The sequence below is a fragment of the Cygnus olor genome, chromosome Z, assembly GCF_009769625.2.
Source record: "Cygnus olor isolate bCygOlo1 chromosome Z, bCygOlo1.pri.v2, whole genome shotgun sequence".
NCBI lineage: Eukaryota > Metazoa > Chordata > Aves > Anseriformes > Anatidae > Cygnus > Cygnus olor.
In genome coordinates this window covers 42,904,947-42,923,011 of record NC_049198.1, presented here as the reverse complement: position 1 = coordinate 42,923,011, position 18,065 = coordinate 42,904,947, and the positions used below count along the sequence as shown (strand labels likewise).

At 40.3% G+C, this 18,065-nt stretch overlaps 1 protein-coding gene across 6 annotated transcripts; it reads left to right on the top strand.

Moving 5' to 3' along the window:
• The first annotated feature begins 2,828 nt into the window (after positions 1-2,828).
• On the top strand, positions 2,829-14,883 carry LOC121061660. Of its 6 annotated transcripts, none has more exons than XM_040540829.1 (4): positions 2,829-3,303; positions 4,892-4,978; positions 6,425-6,950; positions 8,340-9,321. In XM_040540829.1, the coding sequence occupies exons 2-4, from the start codon at positions 4,904-4,906 to the stop codon at positions 8,585-8,587; spliced, it is 849 nt and encodes a 282-aa protein (XP_040396763.1). In that variant the 5' UTR covers positions 2,829-3,303; positions 4,892-4,903; the 3' UTR covers positions 8,588-9,321. The 6 variants fall into 6 exon arrangements, with proteins under 6 accessions (XP_040396763.1, XP_040396762.1, XP_040396761.1 ...); XM_040540828.1 differs by having other exon boundaries at positions 4,889-4,978; XM_040540827.1 differs by lacking the exon at positions 2,829-3,303 and adding an exon at positions 4,483-4,524 and having other exon boundaries at positions 4,889-4,978.
• The last annotated feature ends 3,182 nt before the right edge of the window (positions 14,884-18,065 follow it).

Sequence of the window (18,065 nt, the reverse complement as noted above, 5' to 3'; positions counted from 1 at the left end):
AAGTGTAAATGTTTCTCCAGGCCTTCCCAAAGCTGGTAGGAAAAAAAAGTACTGTTTTCCATCCTAATGTATCTCTAATTTCCCTGGTTGTCCCAAGAGGACGCTGTGCAGCTGAGCTACTTAGTTGTGTAGAAGAGAGATGATAACTTGTCTGCCTGGGAAACTGACCTGAGCAGTTAGTCAAAAGGCTGGAAATAGGAAGCAGAGGACAAAGGGACTAAGGCTCTTAGAGTCATACCACGTGCCTGTGAACAACTTTACAGCAGCGATGTGCTGAAGATGTGGGATTGCAGCTGAGTAGATCCAGTTCGAGAAAAGTTGTACAGGGAAAAATAAAAATAAAAAATTCTCAATATGTACTGCGTAAGAAAAGAAGGCCAGGATTTCCACAGCTATAGTTAATATTAAGTACTTGAATTTTAGTTGTATACTGTATCACCTTTTGAAGCAAAAACACTTTTCCCTGCAGTGGTCAACTATTGTACACAGTTACTTTATTTTATACAGTAATTCAGGAATAACTGGTAGTACACTGGTTAGCTGAATTTATAGTGCTGTATGTCCTTTGGTCTTGCCAAACAAAAAAAGTCCAGTTAATGTGATACAGCTGAATTAGTATGTCTAAAACTCTGAGTTAAGGGCATCTCTTCAGATTACATTTCTGTGCTTCTTGCTAGGGGATAAGACTATGAATGTAGTAGCACTGGTGTTTCCTAAGAATGCTGTTACTTACTCAGCTTGTTTCAGTGTGCATTTGTTTTGTTTTGGGAGGGAGGGTTGGTTTTTTTGTTAGTAGTTAGATTTTTGGTTTTGTTTTTTGTTTTTTTTTTGGACCTGTGGTGCTCACAGCAATCCTTTTCATGTGTTTTGTGTATATGCCTTGAATGAAAGTTTGCACTTCCATACACCCATGAAATAATCCTCTAAGAATGATCAATTTACTGACAACGCACAGTGTGTTAAAGTAAACTTCTGTAAAGTGCTATTAACAGTTATATAGGAACATGGTTTTGTCAGTTGATACATTATAATTTTGTGCAATACTGTATGTAGAGTTCTCAGTTATAACAATAAATATTGCCTGTTCGTAAACATGAAAGATTCTGATCTTGAAATTCTGTTAAAAGTAACAAAGGAGGATGGGGCAGAGGGGATGGAAGGGAATTACGTTTGTATGCCTTTAAAAACTAGATACAACGCTACTGATATCTGAATTAATAACTCTTAGAAATACTATCAAATTTTGGAGAAAATGCTAGAGATTACTGATACATGCTCTTTGTCTGTATTGGCTGGCCATACAGCAAGCAGTTTGTCCTGCTTTATTTTTATTACCACTTGCAAAATATGCTGCTTTGACAAGGAAAGCTAAAATGCAAATACTTAGCACAGTTCCACATGCATTTGGGTTTGAGCAGCATTTGAATTGTAGTTTTTTAAGCAGTAGCTGTCATCTTTCTTAAAGAGAGATACAGTAAGGGAAGTCTATCTGCTGACTTGAAGCAAGCTCTTTGCCCTCATCTCTTACAGCCCCTTTCAGTGGGTCATTTCTTAACCTGTGTGCATCTTAACTGGTAGCAGAGCTCCACAAGATCCTCAAACTGTGGAACCAGCTTTCCTAGACGAGGCCTATCTAGCTTTTCCATGAACTCAACCCAGATCCCTAGTTCATGGGAACGCATACCTGCTGCCACAGGATGGCAGCAAGCTTACAGTCCACTCATTTCAAAATGAGAACTGCCTCTGCCTTGATTCTCACGTTCTGTTTCCTGTTTTATTTCATGAATACCAGAGTGCTCTTGCTTATACTGTTCGAAACTGTTGTGTTGTTTGCCCTTCCTTTTATTCTGTTCTGTGCTTTCTGCCTCTTTCTGAAGGATGGCAGATGGCTACAGAAATGCAGAATGCCACATCACTTTAAGACCTCCTGATGCGAAGAGTAACAAAGTGCAAAGCATAGCTTGCTTGCCAGCTTTTGCTATTAAAACATTGGATTTTTCAGTTTTTCCCCTAACTCGTAGTGTGATAATGCACTTCATTTATGTTGTATCTTAACTCTGAATTACTGCAAATGAATGCTCTCATCCCCTACACCTTACTCATTTGGGTTTTTACTGACTGCATAGTGATTTTACTACATTTTAATGGAGAATTCCTTTCATAGCTTACTGAAACTAAATCTGGATAGCGGGAATAAGTTCCCCTTAACTGGCTAATGAAATGAGAGAGCCTCTGAAACTTGAAATAACTGGAATAGTAGAATTCATTTCACAGAGATTTCCAGCCAGCCACTTCCTTTTTCATCCATAGTCTGTAATTTGTTCATGGTGATTCATTCACGCAGACCTTTCATTCCTAAGCGCAGTATTCCTTCTGATTCAATGCTAAATAGTTGTATGGGGTAGCAAAACTGTATTTAAATTAGATTGTTTTGCTGTTAATTACACTCTTTCCTTCTTTGCAATTGTTTCACATCAGAAGCTTAAATACAAGCAAGTATTCAAGTAAGGAGAAAAGGCAAGATTAATGTGGTGGGATGTTACGAAGAACACAGGTAGTAGGGAATGGGAAATAGTTCCTCCTGTCAACCTCCATTTTCACAAGAAATTTACAGTGTGTGATCCTCCTGTTTGCAAATTAGATTTGGTTTAAGTGTATAGTAAAAATTGATTTTCTAGTGAATATCTAATGAACATTCCACCCTCCACAAAAAATAAATAAATAAATAGAAAATCCAGTACTTGGGCGTAAATAGTGATAATGTAAATCTAATGTTTGGAAGCTTCATTTAGAAATCATACTGCTTCTCCTTGAGATACATCTTCTGAATTTCTGCCTTTACTATTCAAGCTATGAACTAAGATTCAAGCAGATTAGTGAAACAAGTGCTTGAATCTAAGCTAGTGAAGCTGAGTTTGTTATCATGTTGCATTGTGCATTTCAAGAGAGGAACCTATTTTCTTTCGCTGAAATACGGAAAAACCGTAGCACAGTGATAGCTATAGTGAGTGTGTGTTACATAAACTACCCTATTAAGATGAGCTAGAGATCACATGTCTACGTCCTAGGGAGCCTCAGCTACTTGCTGCAAGGTTATTGTCAGTTGCCTCCCACAATATTCTTTTCATGAAGAATCTGTTTTCTACAATTAACTTAGAATTTCAGAATGCTCATGCAATCCACAAATTCAAAGGCTGTTAGACATTTAACAAGGATCTTCACCGTTCTCATCTTTCAGGCATTGCCCGTAACAGAACTGTGAAGCAGTTATGCTGGACTCGGAACAACTGTCATGAATTCCAGGTTTGGGTCCTTACAAAGAAAGCTATTCACATTAAATCTGTATATGTGCCATCCTTTGTCTTAATGAAAACAGTGCAGCCAGGGCTGTCGCAAAACTGGTTAGAACAGCCTTGTGTTATAATTAGGCCCATGTGTCTCAATAAAGAGGTTTTGCATGCACGCAATTCTAAAAACAGAACCCTATGTTCATTATTAATTTGAAAAATATTTCCTGGAAAATAGTACTCCGGTGGGAATCTGCCCAAGCTGAGTTTCGAACAGAGCATGTTTTGGTGCATTGCAAAGGCAGTGGCTTTGTTTCTGTCTGCTGACACCTCCGGCCCTGCTAGCTCAAGAAACCTGCCTGCACAGTCACCTGCTGCCTGAAGAAAGCCTACCACTGCTCACGGCACTTCTCACTCCCCAAAGCGGCCTTTGGGGCAGGAGGTGGGAGGAGAGTGAAAGCAGGCAGGAAAGAGAATTTTTTCACCCCAGGTAAAATATTTAGTAAAATTTAGCCAAATAAAAATTAAACACCACCAGCAGGTCAAGGCCTTGCTGGTGGCGGCCATCTTCCCCCGGCCGCCATCTTCCCCCAGTGGCCATCTTCCCCCCCTCAGCACTCCCTGGCGCTCCCTGCTCTGAGCCTCTCTGAGGGCAGGGAGGCCAAGCTGTGGCCTCCATGGTGGATCCCCAGCAGGCCAAAGGGCGAGGCCCCCTCGGGTGTTTTGGCACTGGCAATCGTCTCGCAAGGAAAGGGAGAAATCCTGCCATTTTAGAGAGGGTTTTATACACTGGTGGGCAAAGTACTGTGGTGCTGTGGTGGCTGTACCCTGCTCGGCAGCTGAAGTCTACCACAACGGCTCTCTCACTCCCCTCCCTTAGAAGAGGGGGGAGAAGAAAGTGTGCTGGAAAGAAAAAAGCTTACGGGTTGAGTTAAGGATAATTTAATTAAGGGAAAAGGAAGAGGAAAAAAAAAAAAGAAAAAAAAAAAAGCAATGTCATGCAGAAGCACAGAGAAAGAGAGAGAGAGAGGAAGAAAAATTTACTCTCTAATTCCCATCAACAAGCAATGTTTGGCCATGTCCCGGCAAGCAGGGCCTCAATATGCATAGTGGTTGTTTGGGTGAACAGATGTCTTCATAATGACAGCTTCCATCCCCCACTCCCCCTTTTCCTTTCCCACCCCTTATTGCTGAGTGTGACATCACATGGCACGGAATATCCCTTTGGCTGGTTTAGGTCAGCTGCCCTGGTGATGTTCCTTTCTCACTTTTTGCCCACCCCCTAGGAGGCTTAGAGAGAGTCCTGATGCTGTGCCAGCACTGCTCAGCAATAGACACAACACTGGTGTGTGATACCACTGCTGTCCTAGCTACAAGTGCAGCGCTCAGCACTGTATGGGCTGCTGCAGGGAAAGTTAACTCCATCCCAGCCAGACCCAGTACAGATGCATAATACAGAAATACCACTGTTAATTCACAGGATGCTGAGAAATGTGGAATTGAGTCCCTTTTGGGCGTTTGTATTTTTCCTATTAAACTTTTCCCCTTTTAAACCTATCATTTTCACGTATTTTAATTAAAACGTCTTTCATTTTTTTCAGCAGAGTGAGGCCACAATGGATCAAACTGGGAATGATATAGTGCCAGAAGATCCAGAGCAGAAGAAACAGTCTTTCTCTTTTGGTTGTAAAGTGAGAACTGTAACAGTATAAAACCCATTTGTAGGCTTTCTGTGTCTACTTCCTTATATCTTCAATGTTGTGGGGTTTGTTTTGTTTTGTTTTTCCAAAAACAATTGCCTAGGTACCTCTACAGTACCAAATTATTATTTGTTCAAAATGCTCTTTGGTATGTATAGTGGAACTGTCAGAGTGAGGAGATACGCCAGGCTTTAATGGAATGATGCCTAGCAAGAAAATACAGAGGAACTTTTTAAGAGTCACAAATATATTTGCATTTAATTTTTGTAGCAGAAAAAGAATTGGTACCAGAATTTGTAGCAGTTTATCATTTCAAGTTCAGTATTTATAAGCATAGTATTTCAATTACTATAATTTGCTCCTATTCTGAAAATATATATCTATATTTGTCTTATGTTCATGCAGTAAATCAACAAGATCATTTTGTTTGTTTCTCGGTTGTTCTATATATATCAGAATGCTTGATCAGAACATCAGTAAGTGCCGGATATCAGATTCCACTTTGTCTTTTAGATCATGTGTCCCTTAATACTCAGTTATCTTAATGGAAGCAGCTCACTTGATTTCTTCTGTAAATGTTGAGTGCTATTTGAATAAAACGGAAGGACATTGTAATCTCAACAGCAGGCATTCTGTCTAAGTTGTTTTTATTCTAAGCAATGCTAACTACATCTACACAGAAATTGTCGGTTTCTATGAGTTTTCAGTAAAATAAAATGATTCTTAATTCATAATATTTGGATCCAGTACGTAATAGTATATGACAGCAAATAAACAGCACATTCTTTTCCTGATTAGGTGCATCGTCTTAGTAGCTTCCTGGTAAGAGATTTGCTGGCACTGAGTGCAGGACATAGGCTAAGTAGAGGGATACAAAATGTTACAGCTCCTCTACGTTCATTTTCTCACTTTTAGTCATCTGTTTTATACACATAGCCTGTGTAGTGGAATGCATTGTTCACGCCAAACGACATTTTAAAAGTAGTTTTGGACAATTTTGTTAATCAAGGCATGAAGTAGAAAAATTAGAGATGAGTTTTCATGGAGCTGTTGTCATCTACAGTCTGTTATAAACATTATAAAAGAAACATCTATACATATTGATATAAATCAATCCAAAGGGAACTGTCATCATTGTGGAGTGTTGGGAACACAGCTCATTATATCTTACATCATCATTTTGCTTTTATCTTCATTTCTACCCCTTGAATACTGTTTTATACTATGTTTGTGATGCAAGATTTTTGTGGCAAGCATGATCTGTTTGCATGGTATGAAGATTAATGTCTACCAAACCATGATTTTTATCAAAACGTATATTCTTTTAAAAAATGAAAGTAATAACAAAATATTAACAAAATAAAACTTCCTAGTCATCCACAGAATTTATCTTCATAGCCATTAATGAGAAAAAAATCCTTTTTTTTTTTTTTTCAGGTGTCAGAATTGTTGTTGTCCCTCAGAAATATTAAAAATGAGCAGGAAAAGTACCGATGGCTTTTGGAACAAATGCACATCTCTCTCTTTCATACCATACAGTCAGTTGTAAGATCTAATAACTGGGATGCTGCAGCACGTAACAAATGCAGTTTTCTTTGTCGTGATTTTGTTAGTGGCATTTATTCACAAATAGATTTTGTAAAGAAAAATGCTGACTCACCAAGAACAGAAATGACAATCCCAGGCAGTTTCACATCTGAAGATGTCAAACAGCTGCTTAAATCAAAGCCAAAAATATCTGTTGCTGGAGGACACAAAAAATACGATGTTTGTGGCCCACTGCAAAAACTTATTTTACCTTACGTGTTTCTGATCAAAAGTTGCCTTCCAATGCCAGTTTCTTTGATCCAAGACAAATGTTTCAGCGGGGAGATATTATGCAAGATACAATATTTCAGGAAAGAGAAAAAGCTCCAGCCAGCATTTGAGACTTCTGCCATTTCAAAATTACACAGTTCTGAAGGTGAGTAGTCTCTACTGATATTTATTTATGTGTGACTCCAAATAGCACAAATGGGATTAGCTAGAAACAACAGGGGAAAAAAAAATGTAAAAATAAAAAGGAAAATAACTGAGGCTGAATTCTGAGATAGACCTCCTGAATATTCGAACTCAGGTATTCGAACTCAGGTATTCTGAATATTCGAACTCAGGCAGTATTTATTTACACCAAACTTTTATTTTTCCAGACAAGTCTATAACAAATATAAAAAAGTTCTACAAAATCATGACAGGCTTTTGAGAATTCTCTCCAGTTGAGGCCCTTGTGCACTTTTGAGAATTCTGTCAGTGGTGTACACAGAGGCAGTTAATCCTTATAAGCTTTTTAGTTGCTCCTGAAATTGAATTCAGTGGGAATCTTGGCTTGGATTTTTGTGAGAGTTGGGTTTTTCACATCTAAACAAAGCAGTAGATTCTCCTAATCAACAGCTTCAATAGCTCTTGAACGATTTATTATTATTATCATTATTATTATTATTATCATTTTAACTCTACATCTGCTCTGAAGTACATTATCAGGCTTTTTTATGGATCTGCTACACCTAACAACTTGCAGACACTGTGACCATTCTGCCTGGAGAGTCCACCACACCAGAGTATCTTTTTGCTACCACTCAAGCAGCAGAGTGCAAAATCTGTGCCAAAGCAACACTGTCCGTATTCCTACCCCCCCACACACTGGACCTGAGGACTGCCATAGCGTCCACTTTTTCTTTACAGACCTCAAGAAGCAGACAAGTGTTCAAGCAGCTAGTTTAAACTGGTTCTCATGCTCATCTGCCAAGGTTCCTCATAGGCCAACAGTGAAAAAAATATGCCTAGATGGCCAGGGACATTTTAATATGGAAACAGGATAAAACAAGGTGAATTGAGATCTGTTTTTTTTTACTTCAAATAACAGGTGCAATATAGGTGGCATATATAGGTACCCATATGTCTTCCCTGATTTGTCAGCAACTCACATCTGTGAGAGCGTGCAGCTGCTAAGTGTTGACATCTAGTCATTTTTTGGCCTAGCGAATGTGACTGGTGTGACATGAGTGCCAAGCAGTGATGATATGTGAAGTATTTTTCCTCCTGACGTGGTAATCAGGAAGAATCTCTCCACACATCTAAGTGGAAGCAGTACTAGGTTTATGTGTTTCATTTTGTTTTGATTTCAAAACAACAACAATAACAAATATAGGCATTTATTGGTGTGTATACCTCACTGCAGATCTGGGTCCTGAACTTTAGTTTAGATTATAGCATACAGAGGTCAGTGTTCTGCCTTGTTACGGTGTATTTCTAATTATTTGAGATGAAAGGTTGTATTACATATATAGTAACATAATACATACCTTATTGCCAGTGTCAGAAATACCATATGTGATCTTCCATAGTCTGAGGGGACTGCAGTGGAAATTGTATAAAGGCATGGCGAAGAGGAAGGAGCCTTTCCAAATATTTTGGAGAGAAGCAAATTACAGAACTTTCACAATATTAGAGGAAAAACCTGAGAAGACAGACTACATCCTCCCTTTGATTTTTAAGGATTCAATAATTTTCTCAGTTTATCCTGCATATCCTGTTCTACGCCTTGAATTTAAGTGGAAATGACTGCAGTTCAGCAGAAAAGGAAATAAAGCTGCAAGTACCTTAGGCAATTAAAAAGCTATTGTTATTTTTAATTATTCTTCTGACTATAGTAGTGGCTTGAATTTGAGCCTGGAGCATGACTTCCTCACACTATCCAAACACAGCATAATAAAATGACTCCCGGAGATTTTTTGGCTTCTCAGTGTGGAGCAGCTGAAGGGAAACATAAGCCTTCAGACAAAGTTCACATATTTCTCCATCTCTCCAGGAATATAAGTTGCTGTTTGTATAAAAAATGTTATCTCTTTTTCTGTTAAATGTAGTTCTCAGTCTAGGGAGTCTGGCTCAGTTAACTGCTACCCAAGATACCCCCAAATCAGATGTTGTTTTGGAAGTAGGCATGTTCTAGGACAAGTCTGTCCTTCCTTTCCTCATCTTTCTGCCTTTTATACACCCCCCCCCTTCTTTTTTTCTTCTTATTTGTCACTTCTATATTTCTCCATTCTTTTCTACTTTCTCTTCAAACAATGCCTTGGTTCTTTTTTAATCACCCTTTTTCTCTCTCTTCTTGTTAGTCATGAATCGATCTTCGCATGCAGATGCCCAGGGGACAGCCTCTCTTTCAGTTTGCTTTGCTTCAGGAGTGAATTTCCCATATGTATTCCTCCCCCTTCTCCCATTTTCCTTTGACACATCAGGCTCTCCTGTTTTATGATAGGATTCTCTCCATCCTAATTACAAAGGGGATCACTCTGCCAGACCCACAATCCAGTCTCCAAGTGTCTGCAAGACCTTTTGCTTGCCTGGTTGGCACTGCTGATCAGTTAGTCCACTTGTGTTGCCTCTTCAGGAAGACTCCTCTCTTTCCTGGCGTCCAGAGCAGCTACAGTTGTTGTCTTCAAGCTGCTTAGAGGCCTCCACCGACGGGAGCTGCCGAACTGCACTCTTTTTCTGTCTTCATCATGCAAGCAAGTTATTCCCTGGAGATGCATGTGACTATGAAACACAGAAGATTAAGGCAGATATTTCTTCATTGGTGAGATACTAAGCATGTGCAGTCCTCATGCACCAGATGGTGTTTATGAAGATACCTAAAGAAAGAGGGCTGAAGTTGCCTTAGCTACCCACCTCTAGTCATTCTCATGAAAAGCCCACTGGGTGAAAGCTGGCTAAGGATTTATTCTAAAGCTGTAAATTATTTTCCTCAGAAGCATAAGGGTTGTGGGAAAGAGCTGAGTGAAAACCTCAACTGGGTTCTACTTTGCACAGCTTTTATTGTACCCCCACCCAGAGGCTGGTATCTAGGTGGTGGTGCACTACTTTGTGTCTCTTTTTTTGAAGATCTGATCTGAAACCTATCAAAGTTAATGAAAACCCACAGGCTTCGGTGAACTTTGGATTAGGACTACAAACCGTGAAATGGATTTCTTCTGACATATGAAAGATAACTATTCAACGAGTCTCCCGGCTATTTTCTGGTAAAGGCTGTCCCTGCTTTTGAATTTTAGTTTAGAAGGATACACAGCTTTACTCCCCAGACATGTACTGCTGGGACATAGCACTGCTTCTAAAAAACGGTGTGCAAAAGGGTGCTAGCTGAAGGAGGAGAATAGAAAATTGCTAAAGAAATTATTCCTTTAAGAAGAAGGATATGTTTTAACCCTGGCCAAAAGTAAGACTGTGTCTTAGCTCTTGCATCACAAGCCTGATGGTGGTGTCACACTGCAGTCATGTTGTTCCCTCCCAAAATGATCAACAGAATGATAAAATGGATGCTATACCTCTGATTCCTGAGTAATACACTCAAAATCTGAAGTTTATTTCTATTTAGACCACTTCATATTACTGGAGTGGAATCATAGAATCATTTAAGTTGGAAAAGACCTCTAAGATCATCTAGTCCAACTGTCAACCTAGTGCTGCCAAGTCTACCACAAAACAATGTCTCTGAGCACATCTACACCTCTTTTGAATATCTCCAGGGATGGTGACTCAACTACTTTCGTGGACCGCCTGTTCCAATACTTCACAACCCTTGCCGTGAAGAAACCTTTCCTAATACCCAACCTAAACCTCACTAGCATATCTTGAGGTCATTTTCTCATGTTCTTTCACTTGTTGTTTGGGATAAGAGACATCCTTCCCAACCCCCCCCCCCCCCCCCCCAACCTCCTTTGAGGTAGTTGTATAGAGCAATAAGGTCTGAATAAAGACTGAAGCAAGTAAGGCATTAAGTACCTCAGCATTTTCCTCATAACTTGTCACAATGTTTCCCCCCTCCATACAGTAAAGGATGGAGATTCTTTTTAGTCCTCCTTTTCTTGTTTATGTATTTATAAAAGCATTTTTTATTTTCTTTAATATTGGTAGCCAGGCTGAGCTCCAGTGGGGCTGTGACCCTTCTAATTTTCTCCCTGCATAGCCTCATGAGATCTTTATAGCCCTTCTGAGTCTCTCTGTCCCCTACCCCACCCCACCCATCTTCCAAAGGTCACAAACCCTCTTTTTCTTCCTGAGCTCTAGCACAGCTCTCTCTTCAAACTGGCTGGTCTTCCTCCACACCAGCTCATCTTTCAGCCCATGGGGACAGCCTGCTCCTGCTCTTTTATGATTTCCTTCTTGAAGAGTGTCCAGCTTTTCCGGACTCCTTTGCCCTTCAGGACTGCATCCCAAGGGATTCCACCAACCAGTCTCCTGAACAGGCTGAAGCCTGCCCTCTGGAAGTACAGGGTGACAGTTCTGCTAACACCCCCTCCTTACTCTTCCAGGAATTGAAAACTCTATTAATTCGTGATCACTGTGGCCAAGACAGCCTCCAGCCTTCACATCTCCCATGAGCCTTTCACAGTTCACAAGAAAAAGGTCCAGCAGGATGCCTTCCCTACTTGGCTCATTCAGCAGCTGTGTCAGGAAGTTATCATCTTCCACACACCCCCAAAACATCCTAGACTGTTTCCTCTCTGCTGTGTTGTATTTCCAGCAGGCATCTGGTAAGTTGAAACCCCCCCCCACAAGAACAAGGGCTACTGGTTGTGAGACTGCTGCTTATGGATTTCAACTTGTAACACAAATTAAAGCCTGTGTAGATCTTATAATATGTGCCTATAAAACAAAAGGAAATAGTACTTGTAGTGTTTGTGCTTCAGTTGTAGCACTGTCATAATGGATCCCTGTCTGTAATTGCAGGAAAGACAGCTTGCCTACTGCAAAACAAAAATTTCATAATGTCAAGGAAGTCTACTTAGGCTGTTATTTATTTATGATACTTACACCCCTCCCCCCCCCGCACCCCACCCCAATGTATAAGCAATACTCTTATCTTTTTCGTTTTACCTTGATAATGTATTCCTTTCGGTTTGTATGTTATTGGAGCTTCATATTTCTTCCGTGTTATATGCATGGTTCACATAAACACACTGGACAACTGCTGACCTCACCAGCTAAAAAGCATGTAGACTCTGTAAGGAATAAACATGCACGGGAGCTTAAATACGGAGTTTGCATTCCCAAGGGCACACAGACAAAGTGTCACAGCTAGAAATAGTATTCAAGAGCTCTTGCCTTTAGTCTCTTTTATTACGCCCTGTAAAACATGCATTGTCCCAAAGCAGTTATGTATATTTTGCTTCCCTTGATTGTAAAGGGCCCTGTGCATAGCCAGAGCAGCATGAATGGGGGTACGTGTAACCAGTTGTCACACTTCACAGCTGTAAATCTTGTGCAGTGCAGATGTAAGGCCCTGTCTGTGCTTTCTGTGAGAACTGTAGAATAAGAGGCTGCCAGATTTTGAAAAAAGTGCTGGGGCCTGAAGCATGGCAAGAGTTGGGGATGTAGCACAAATCATAGCACATACAAAGAGAGTCCCAAAAGAAAAGCTGCTCGGCTCTTCTTGCAATTGCTTCACATGATTGCCTTCTGTATTGGGGTTGGAATGGGGTCAAATCTGAATGGAGACAACTAAAGATGTCCCTGGATCCTCTTTCTTACCTGAAAAAGAAACATAGGAAAGTGTTACAGGTCTAGGAAGGAAACCCTTGTTTTCTTTAAAGTTTTTTGGTTTTTTGCTCAGGTTGTTTGGTTTTGAAAAGATTTTGAAAGTTCCTACTTTGTGTGGTGGGAGAGTAATATTAGTGGGGCGGGTGGCACACAGATCATGCCCAACAGTAGGTCTGCAGACTTGGAACGCTGCTGAGCAAACATTGTAAGAAAAGCGAGAACAGGTTTGCATTCTCCCATGTCCTGGAGTATTGTGGGGCGGGTACAAGTCTGCTGGCAGCAGTCGCTTGGGAAATGGTCCTCAGGTCTGTAATTGTTTGTACTGGCAGCTGATCTCGGACTCTTAGATATTATGTTCATATGATCAGGGAAGAGAAATGATCAATGCAGTTAGTCCCCACTTACCGATCCTCAGGCACTGGAGCTGTGCTCCAGGGGGCTGTCACATTCTGGTCTTGAGTGTGTTATTTCAAATGCATTATTTTTAGAGCCTTCGAGTCTATAAAAGCCTATGAATGTTGGATCGGGGCCAGCTTTGACTGCATTTCTACAAGGGGTGGCCACAAATTGCTGTTCAGGGTGTTGCAGCGGACAACATACAGATCTGATGAGCTCCAAGACTATTCTGGGCCATGTGTGCTTTTCTGTGCTGTTGGGGAACCAGTTCACGAAAGGTACTCACATGCAGTTTATCATCAGACCTAAGGCAGTCCACAGCTGTGCAAAGGAGTATGAATTGATTTCAGGAGTTAGCCTTAGCATGCCGTCGGCAGGCAAAAGAAAGCAGAGCCCCTACCCATCGCTGTGTTTCAACTGCGTGTCTGCTTCCTTTTCTAAGATACGGCGACAGGATCACATCTCTGTGCCATGCATCATATCCTCATTGCTGCTGCTATGAACAGTCTTTTGCCTCCTGTTTCCTATACGAATTCAATGATAGGATTAGCACTGCAAGCATTAATTTTTCTACCACTGCCTCTCTGTTTATTAGTGGTCCTATTAAAATAATTTAATATTTTACGGCAAAGGTGGAATATAGTATCAAAAAAAAATATTTCTTCTCAAGGGAAACTGTAGCAACAGTTAAAGAGAAGAATACAGGTGCCTTAATTTCTGTAATGACAAAGGAGATGGTAGAAGCAGGAGCAAGGAAGGGGTCATTTATTGTCTTGGTCTTAGGGGTCTTGGTCTCCCCTACTTCCACTACTATGATCACTGTCCAGGAAACAACAGAGCAATGCAGACAGAGAATGTGGGCATTCTGATGGGATCTTGTCATACATATTTCCACCACAGATCTACCAGCTGCCACTACAGTATCAAGGGAAGAGGTAGAGACGAGACCCAGGAATGCATCAGGGACCAAGAAGAAGTTGGAAGAGACAGACAACTTACAACAACTTACCTCTGAGTACAGAAACCAGAACTGTTGTTTATTCATATTTTGAAAGCAAAGCCATCCAAAACAGTGTCCTATGGTTCTGATGCAAATATCAGTGTTTTGCAAGCACAGGTCACTTGGCAAGCCAAGTAGCATGTCCATCCTTGTGCAGAGCTGGCAGATATATTGTGAACTCTTCAAAATCTAAAATATTCTTTCCTGTCAACATCTCAACTCATAAGCCGTGAAGCTCTGGAAACAAAATAACAACAATTTTTATGGTGGAAGCTCACAGAAGGCCTGATGCACTATCCTTTATACTCTCACTCACTTTTGGAAACCTTCGAAAGTAGAAGAAATGACAATATTTGATTAGGACCTGTGTATGCATTTTTCAGTGGGACAGGACAGACTTTCTTCAGTGCCTAGAACAGCCTAGGCATTGTTAATATTGGCTTAATAACAGCTGCTCACTATTATTTTAGTGAGCAGCCGATATTAAGATAGAGTATGTTGCTCAAAAATGTTCCTGGAATGTGCACTGTCCACTTTTCCAATCCTTACACAGAAACTATCAGGCAAAGAGTTTAGAAAGCACCACAGGCTGTTGGACTTCAGACTGAGAATCAAATCTGACAATGAAGCAAATCATTAATCAAATAGTACTGTCAACCATACTGCTGTTTTTTGCAAACATCCTAATTTCACATCACCTGTTTGCCAGAAGGAACATAAAAGGTGTGTTCTGCTAACAGGAGCAGTGACCTTGGAGAGTGTTTCTCATTGGTGTTTTTGGTGTAGGAGAGTTTGAGCATTTGTTGACGATTTTTTAAATATTTTTAGAGTTCAGCCCTTTCACATATATAAGCACACAGTAAAAATGTGTTAGTGATCACAAGAAATCCAGTGTAACTGGGAAAATTCAACAGATACCCGTACTCTGTGGTTGGTACCATCTGGCAGTGATCACCATACACTGCATTTTTATTTGCTAATTATTTTTATCCTTTCAAATAGCAGGGATGCATGCAAAACCAACTGATTTATTTTTGATTTTGATTTTTTGAAAACGTGCAAATGTGCCTGTTGTGCAGCATCAATTTTTGCAAGTTTGCAGAAGTAACAGATTATTGCAAAGGTTGTGTTTAAGCTGAACCTTCAGCCTCCACGGTGGTACCCACGTTTTTACAGAACAGAAGCTGGGAAAGCTGTTGATGTGACACATTCCAAGGGTGACACTTCCCTGTTCCTGCTGCTGTGTTGGGAGTGTAGCAACACCATTCACGCAGTTTCAGTGGCATCCTGTACATACCATCTTTGAACTGCTGATGGCAAAAGGAGATTTGACACATGTAGCCAGTGAGATGATGCTGGCAGCAGCCTCACCATAAGTGTGGACAACCATCTAGCAACCCTAGTGGAATTGTTTTGCTTTGTCTCCAAACTAAATCATTAGTAAGTCCCTTGTTTTAACCGTGAGATGACAAATCAGGTTCACACACAGGCACTTGTGTCTCACAGGCACTAATCCCAGAAAACAAAGTATTACCTTCACATAAACAAATAACAGCATGTGAAACTTGTGATTTGAACCTCTGTAGATTTAATAGTTTCTTTTTTTTTTTTTTTTTGGCTTGCTAGTACTCTGGCATTTATAGACTCCCTTGCTAGACGATCCTGTTTTCCACCTGCATTTCCAAAGTACTTATAGCTGTTCCTTCATGATCGCTACCATTGCTTCTCTCTCCTCCCTATGCAGTGCATGTGCTATGAACGAGGTAGTGCAGAATTTGAGTAACGAGGTATAAGTCACCCTGCACTTTATCTAGAGCTCAGACCACTGTACCAAAGTGCACTGTCAGAGCAAAACGCTGTGGCTGGCAGGTGATTAGAGAGATACCCTATTGTACATTACCATAGCCTGCTGCACAGTGTGGACCCTGGCACAAAGAAATGATAAAATGATCTGTATATGGTCTACCTTCCTGTAAGTTGAAGTGAGTAATACGTTAGCCAAAACTGTACGTAGTTACCATGTTAGCTACCACTTCCCTTCCTCGCAGAATTGCAGCTTTGTGTCACTGATGTTTTTTCTAAAAAATGCAGACTGAGGCCGCTGTTGGCTGGGTGGACATTCAAGATCTGGGGAGAATTTTTGTAACCTTTACCCTGTTTTATGAATATTGGACTAGCCATGTGCTATCACTAATAAACTAAGCTTCTCAGTGCTCTCATTAGGTCATTAGGACAAAGCATTGTCATTCTCTTAAACTCATTTAAGGCATACTTGCTTGATTTCACTCAAATAGGACAAAGTTTTGCAAATGACAGACCATGTTCTAGGGAAACAGGCTGTGTGCATACCTGCACACAAAGTTGCAGCAAATGCCAGCAAATCTGGCATCCTTTATTGCATATGCAGTCAGTGTAAGGGAAATTTATCCATCTGTATAACATACATAGAAAAGTGTGTTGCATTCCTTTTACTGTCTTACACCTACGAAAGCTAAAAGTGTAGAAAATAAGGGACTAATTTCATAATATTTTAATTTCAGTGGAGGGTGCTTTCTCTTCCTTTACTCTTTTCTATATTGTTTTGAAAGAGAAAAGACTAAATTCTGGCTACACAGATAGTCCAGGTGAACTATCAAGAGTGAATATACATACTGACTTCAGGTATTATTCTTCCCAAGAAAACGGCATAACCGGTATTGAAGAGTAACGTTAGTCAGTGAACCCTCTGAAGCAACTTTCAGAGATATATCCTATGAATGAAAAGCCCGTTTTGCAAAGCAGGACAGGGAAGTTGTCAACATACCATAGGCACAGAAGCAAGCTGAACAGAAAGAAGTTACACGATGAGGATCCTGGAGAGATTCAACCAGCTCTCAAAGCCAAAATGTTCTTTGCTAAGGTGTTTTTTTACTGCATGCTGAGTGCATATTTATTTTATGTCTTTCCACAGAGACATCATTGCCTAATTGTAACTCTTGCAGCTAGCCCAGATTTCCCATGAAGCAGTACATTTTCATATCAGAGCATATCGGGCATTTTCTCTAAATGAGGCTGTGCAATTAAGCAGGAGAGCTGATACTTTGAGGCAAACGCTCCAGAGCTGCAGAAGCCACAGTGACAATGCCATTTGGAGAAGCTACGCCCAGGGCCAGCATCCAGGGTTATTCAGAGTAACTCAGAGAGTATACAAAAGCTGGGAAGGGCAGAGAAAACCTTTTATCATCTGCCTATGATAGTATGCTTGTGCTTCAGTAATGCAGGACTGCAGTCAGATTTCAGCTGACAGTTCCTCTGGGGACTGCTGCAGTGGGAAATAATCCGCTCCCTGATTCCTATTTGTTGTTGTTTTGTTTGTGCATGCCTTTTATTTTTTTTTTAGCATGACAAAGCAATTACCTGAATAGAGAGTTTCTATGTCTGCAAACAAAGAGATGTGTTGGAATCCAGGTGAAACACTCATTCTGAGTGCATTTCTTTTAAAATGGAAGTAGAAAATACTACGTAATACTAATTCCTATGTGAGCTCCTATAACAATTGCTCCTATTTCCAGTTAGCAACTGAACTCCAGCTCAATACAAAGCACTGTAAGTAAATCCAGTTCTAAGGAGTAAAAGAATTAAAACACGCAGAACATTATGTGTGCTGCTTGATCTTAATAGTGAATGTTAATCTTTTCTAGTAAATTCTCACTAGAAAACTCTAACTAGAAAATTCTCACTTCTTTGCTTTCATTATGTAAATTAATTGGTTTATGTAAGTGTTAGTTTTTACCCAGTGCTTCAGGCTGCACCCATTTTAGTGGAAGATTTGTTGGAGGTATATTTTCAAGGCCAAAGGAGGTCATTAAGTGTACATGCTGTAAAATGCAGGCTACAGAACGACATCCAGTGATGGGGAAGCCTGTAATTATTCTGATGTAAAAACAGACCCTGTGAATGTACAGATAAGTCAGTATGCACTTAGAACAAATAAATGCATATATATTGTGCAGAAGAAAAGATCTTATTACTTTTCGTCTGCTATTAAAAAAAGTGTTGCAAATGTGTTTTTTTTATATCCTATAATATGCTCTGCACCTCTGAAGAACGCAACATGGACTCTAGATG

Coding starts and splice junctions, on each gene's coding strand:
- LOC121061660 (XM_040540826.1), top strand. CDS start 4,733: ATGCATAATACAGAAATACCACTGTTAATTCACAGGATGCTGAGAAAT. Junction 4,781..4,888: donor TTCACAGGATGCTGAGAAAT/GTGGAATTGAGT, acceptor CATTTTTTTCAG/CAGAGTGAGGCCACAATGGA. Junction 4,979..6,424: donor CTTTCTCTTTTGGTTGTAAA/GTGAGAACTGTA, acceptor TTTTTTTTTCAG/GTGTCAGAATTGTTGTTGTC.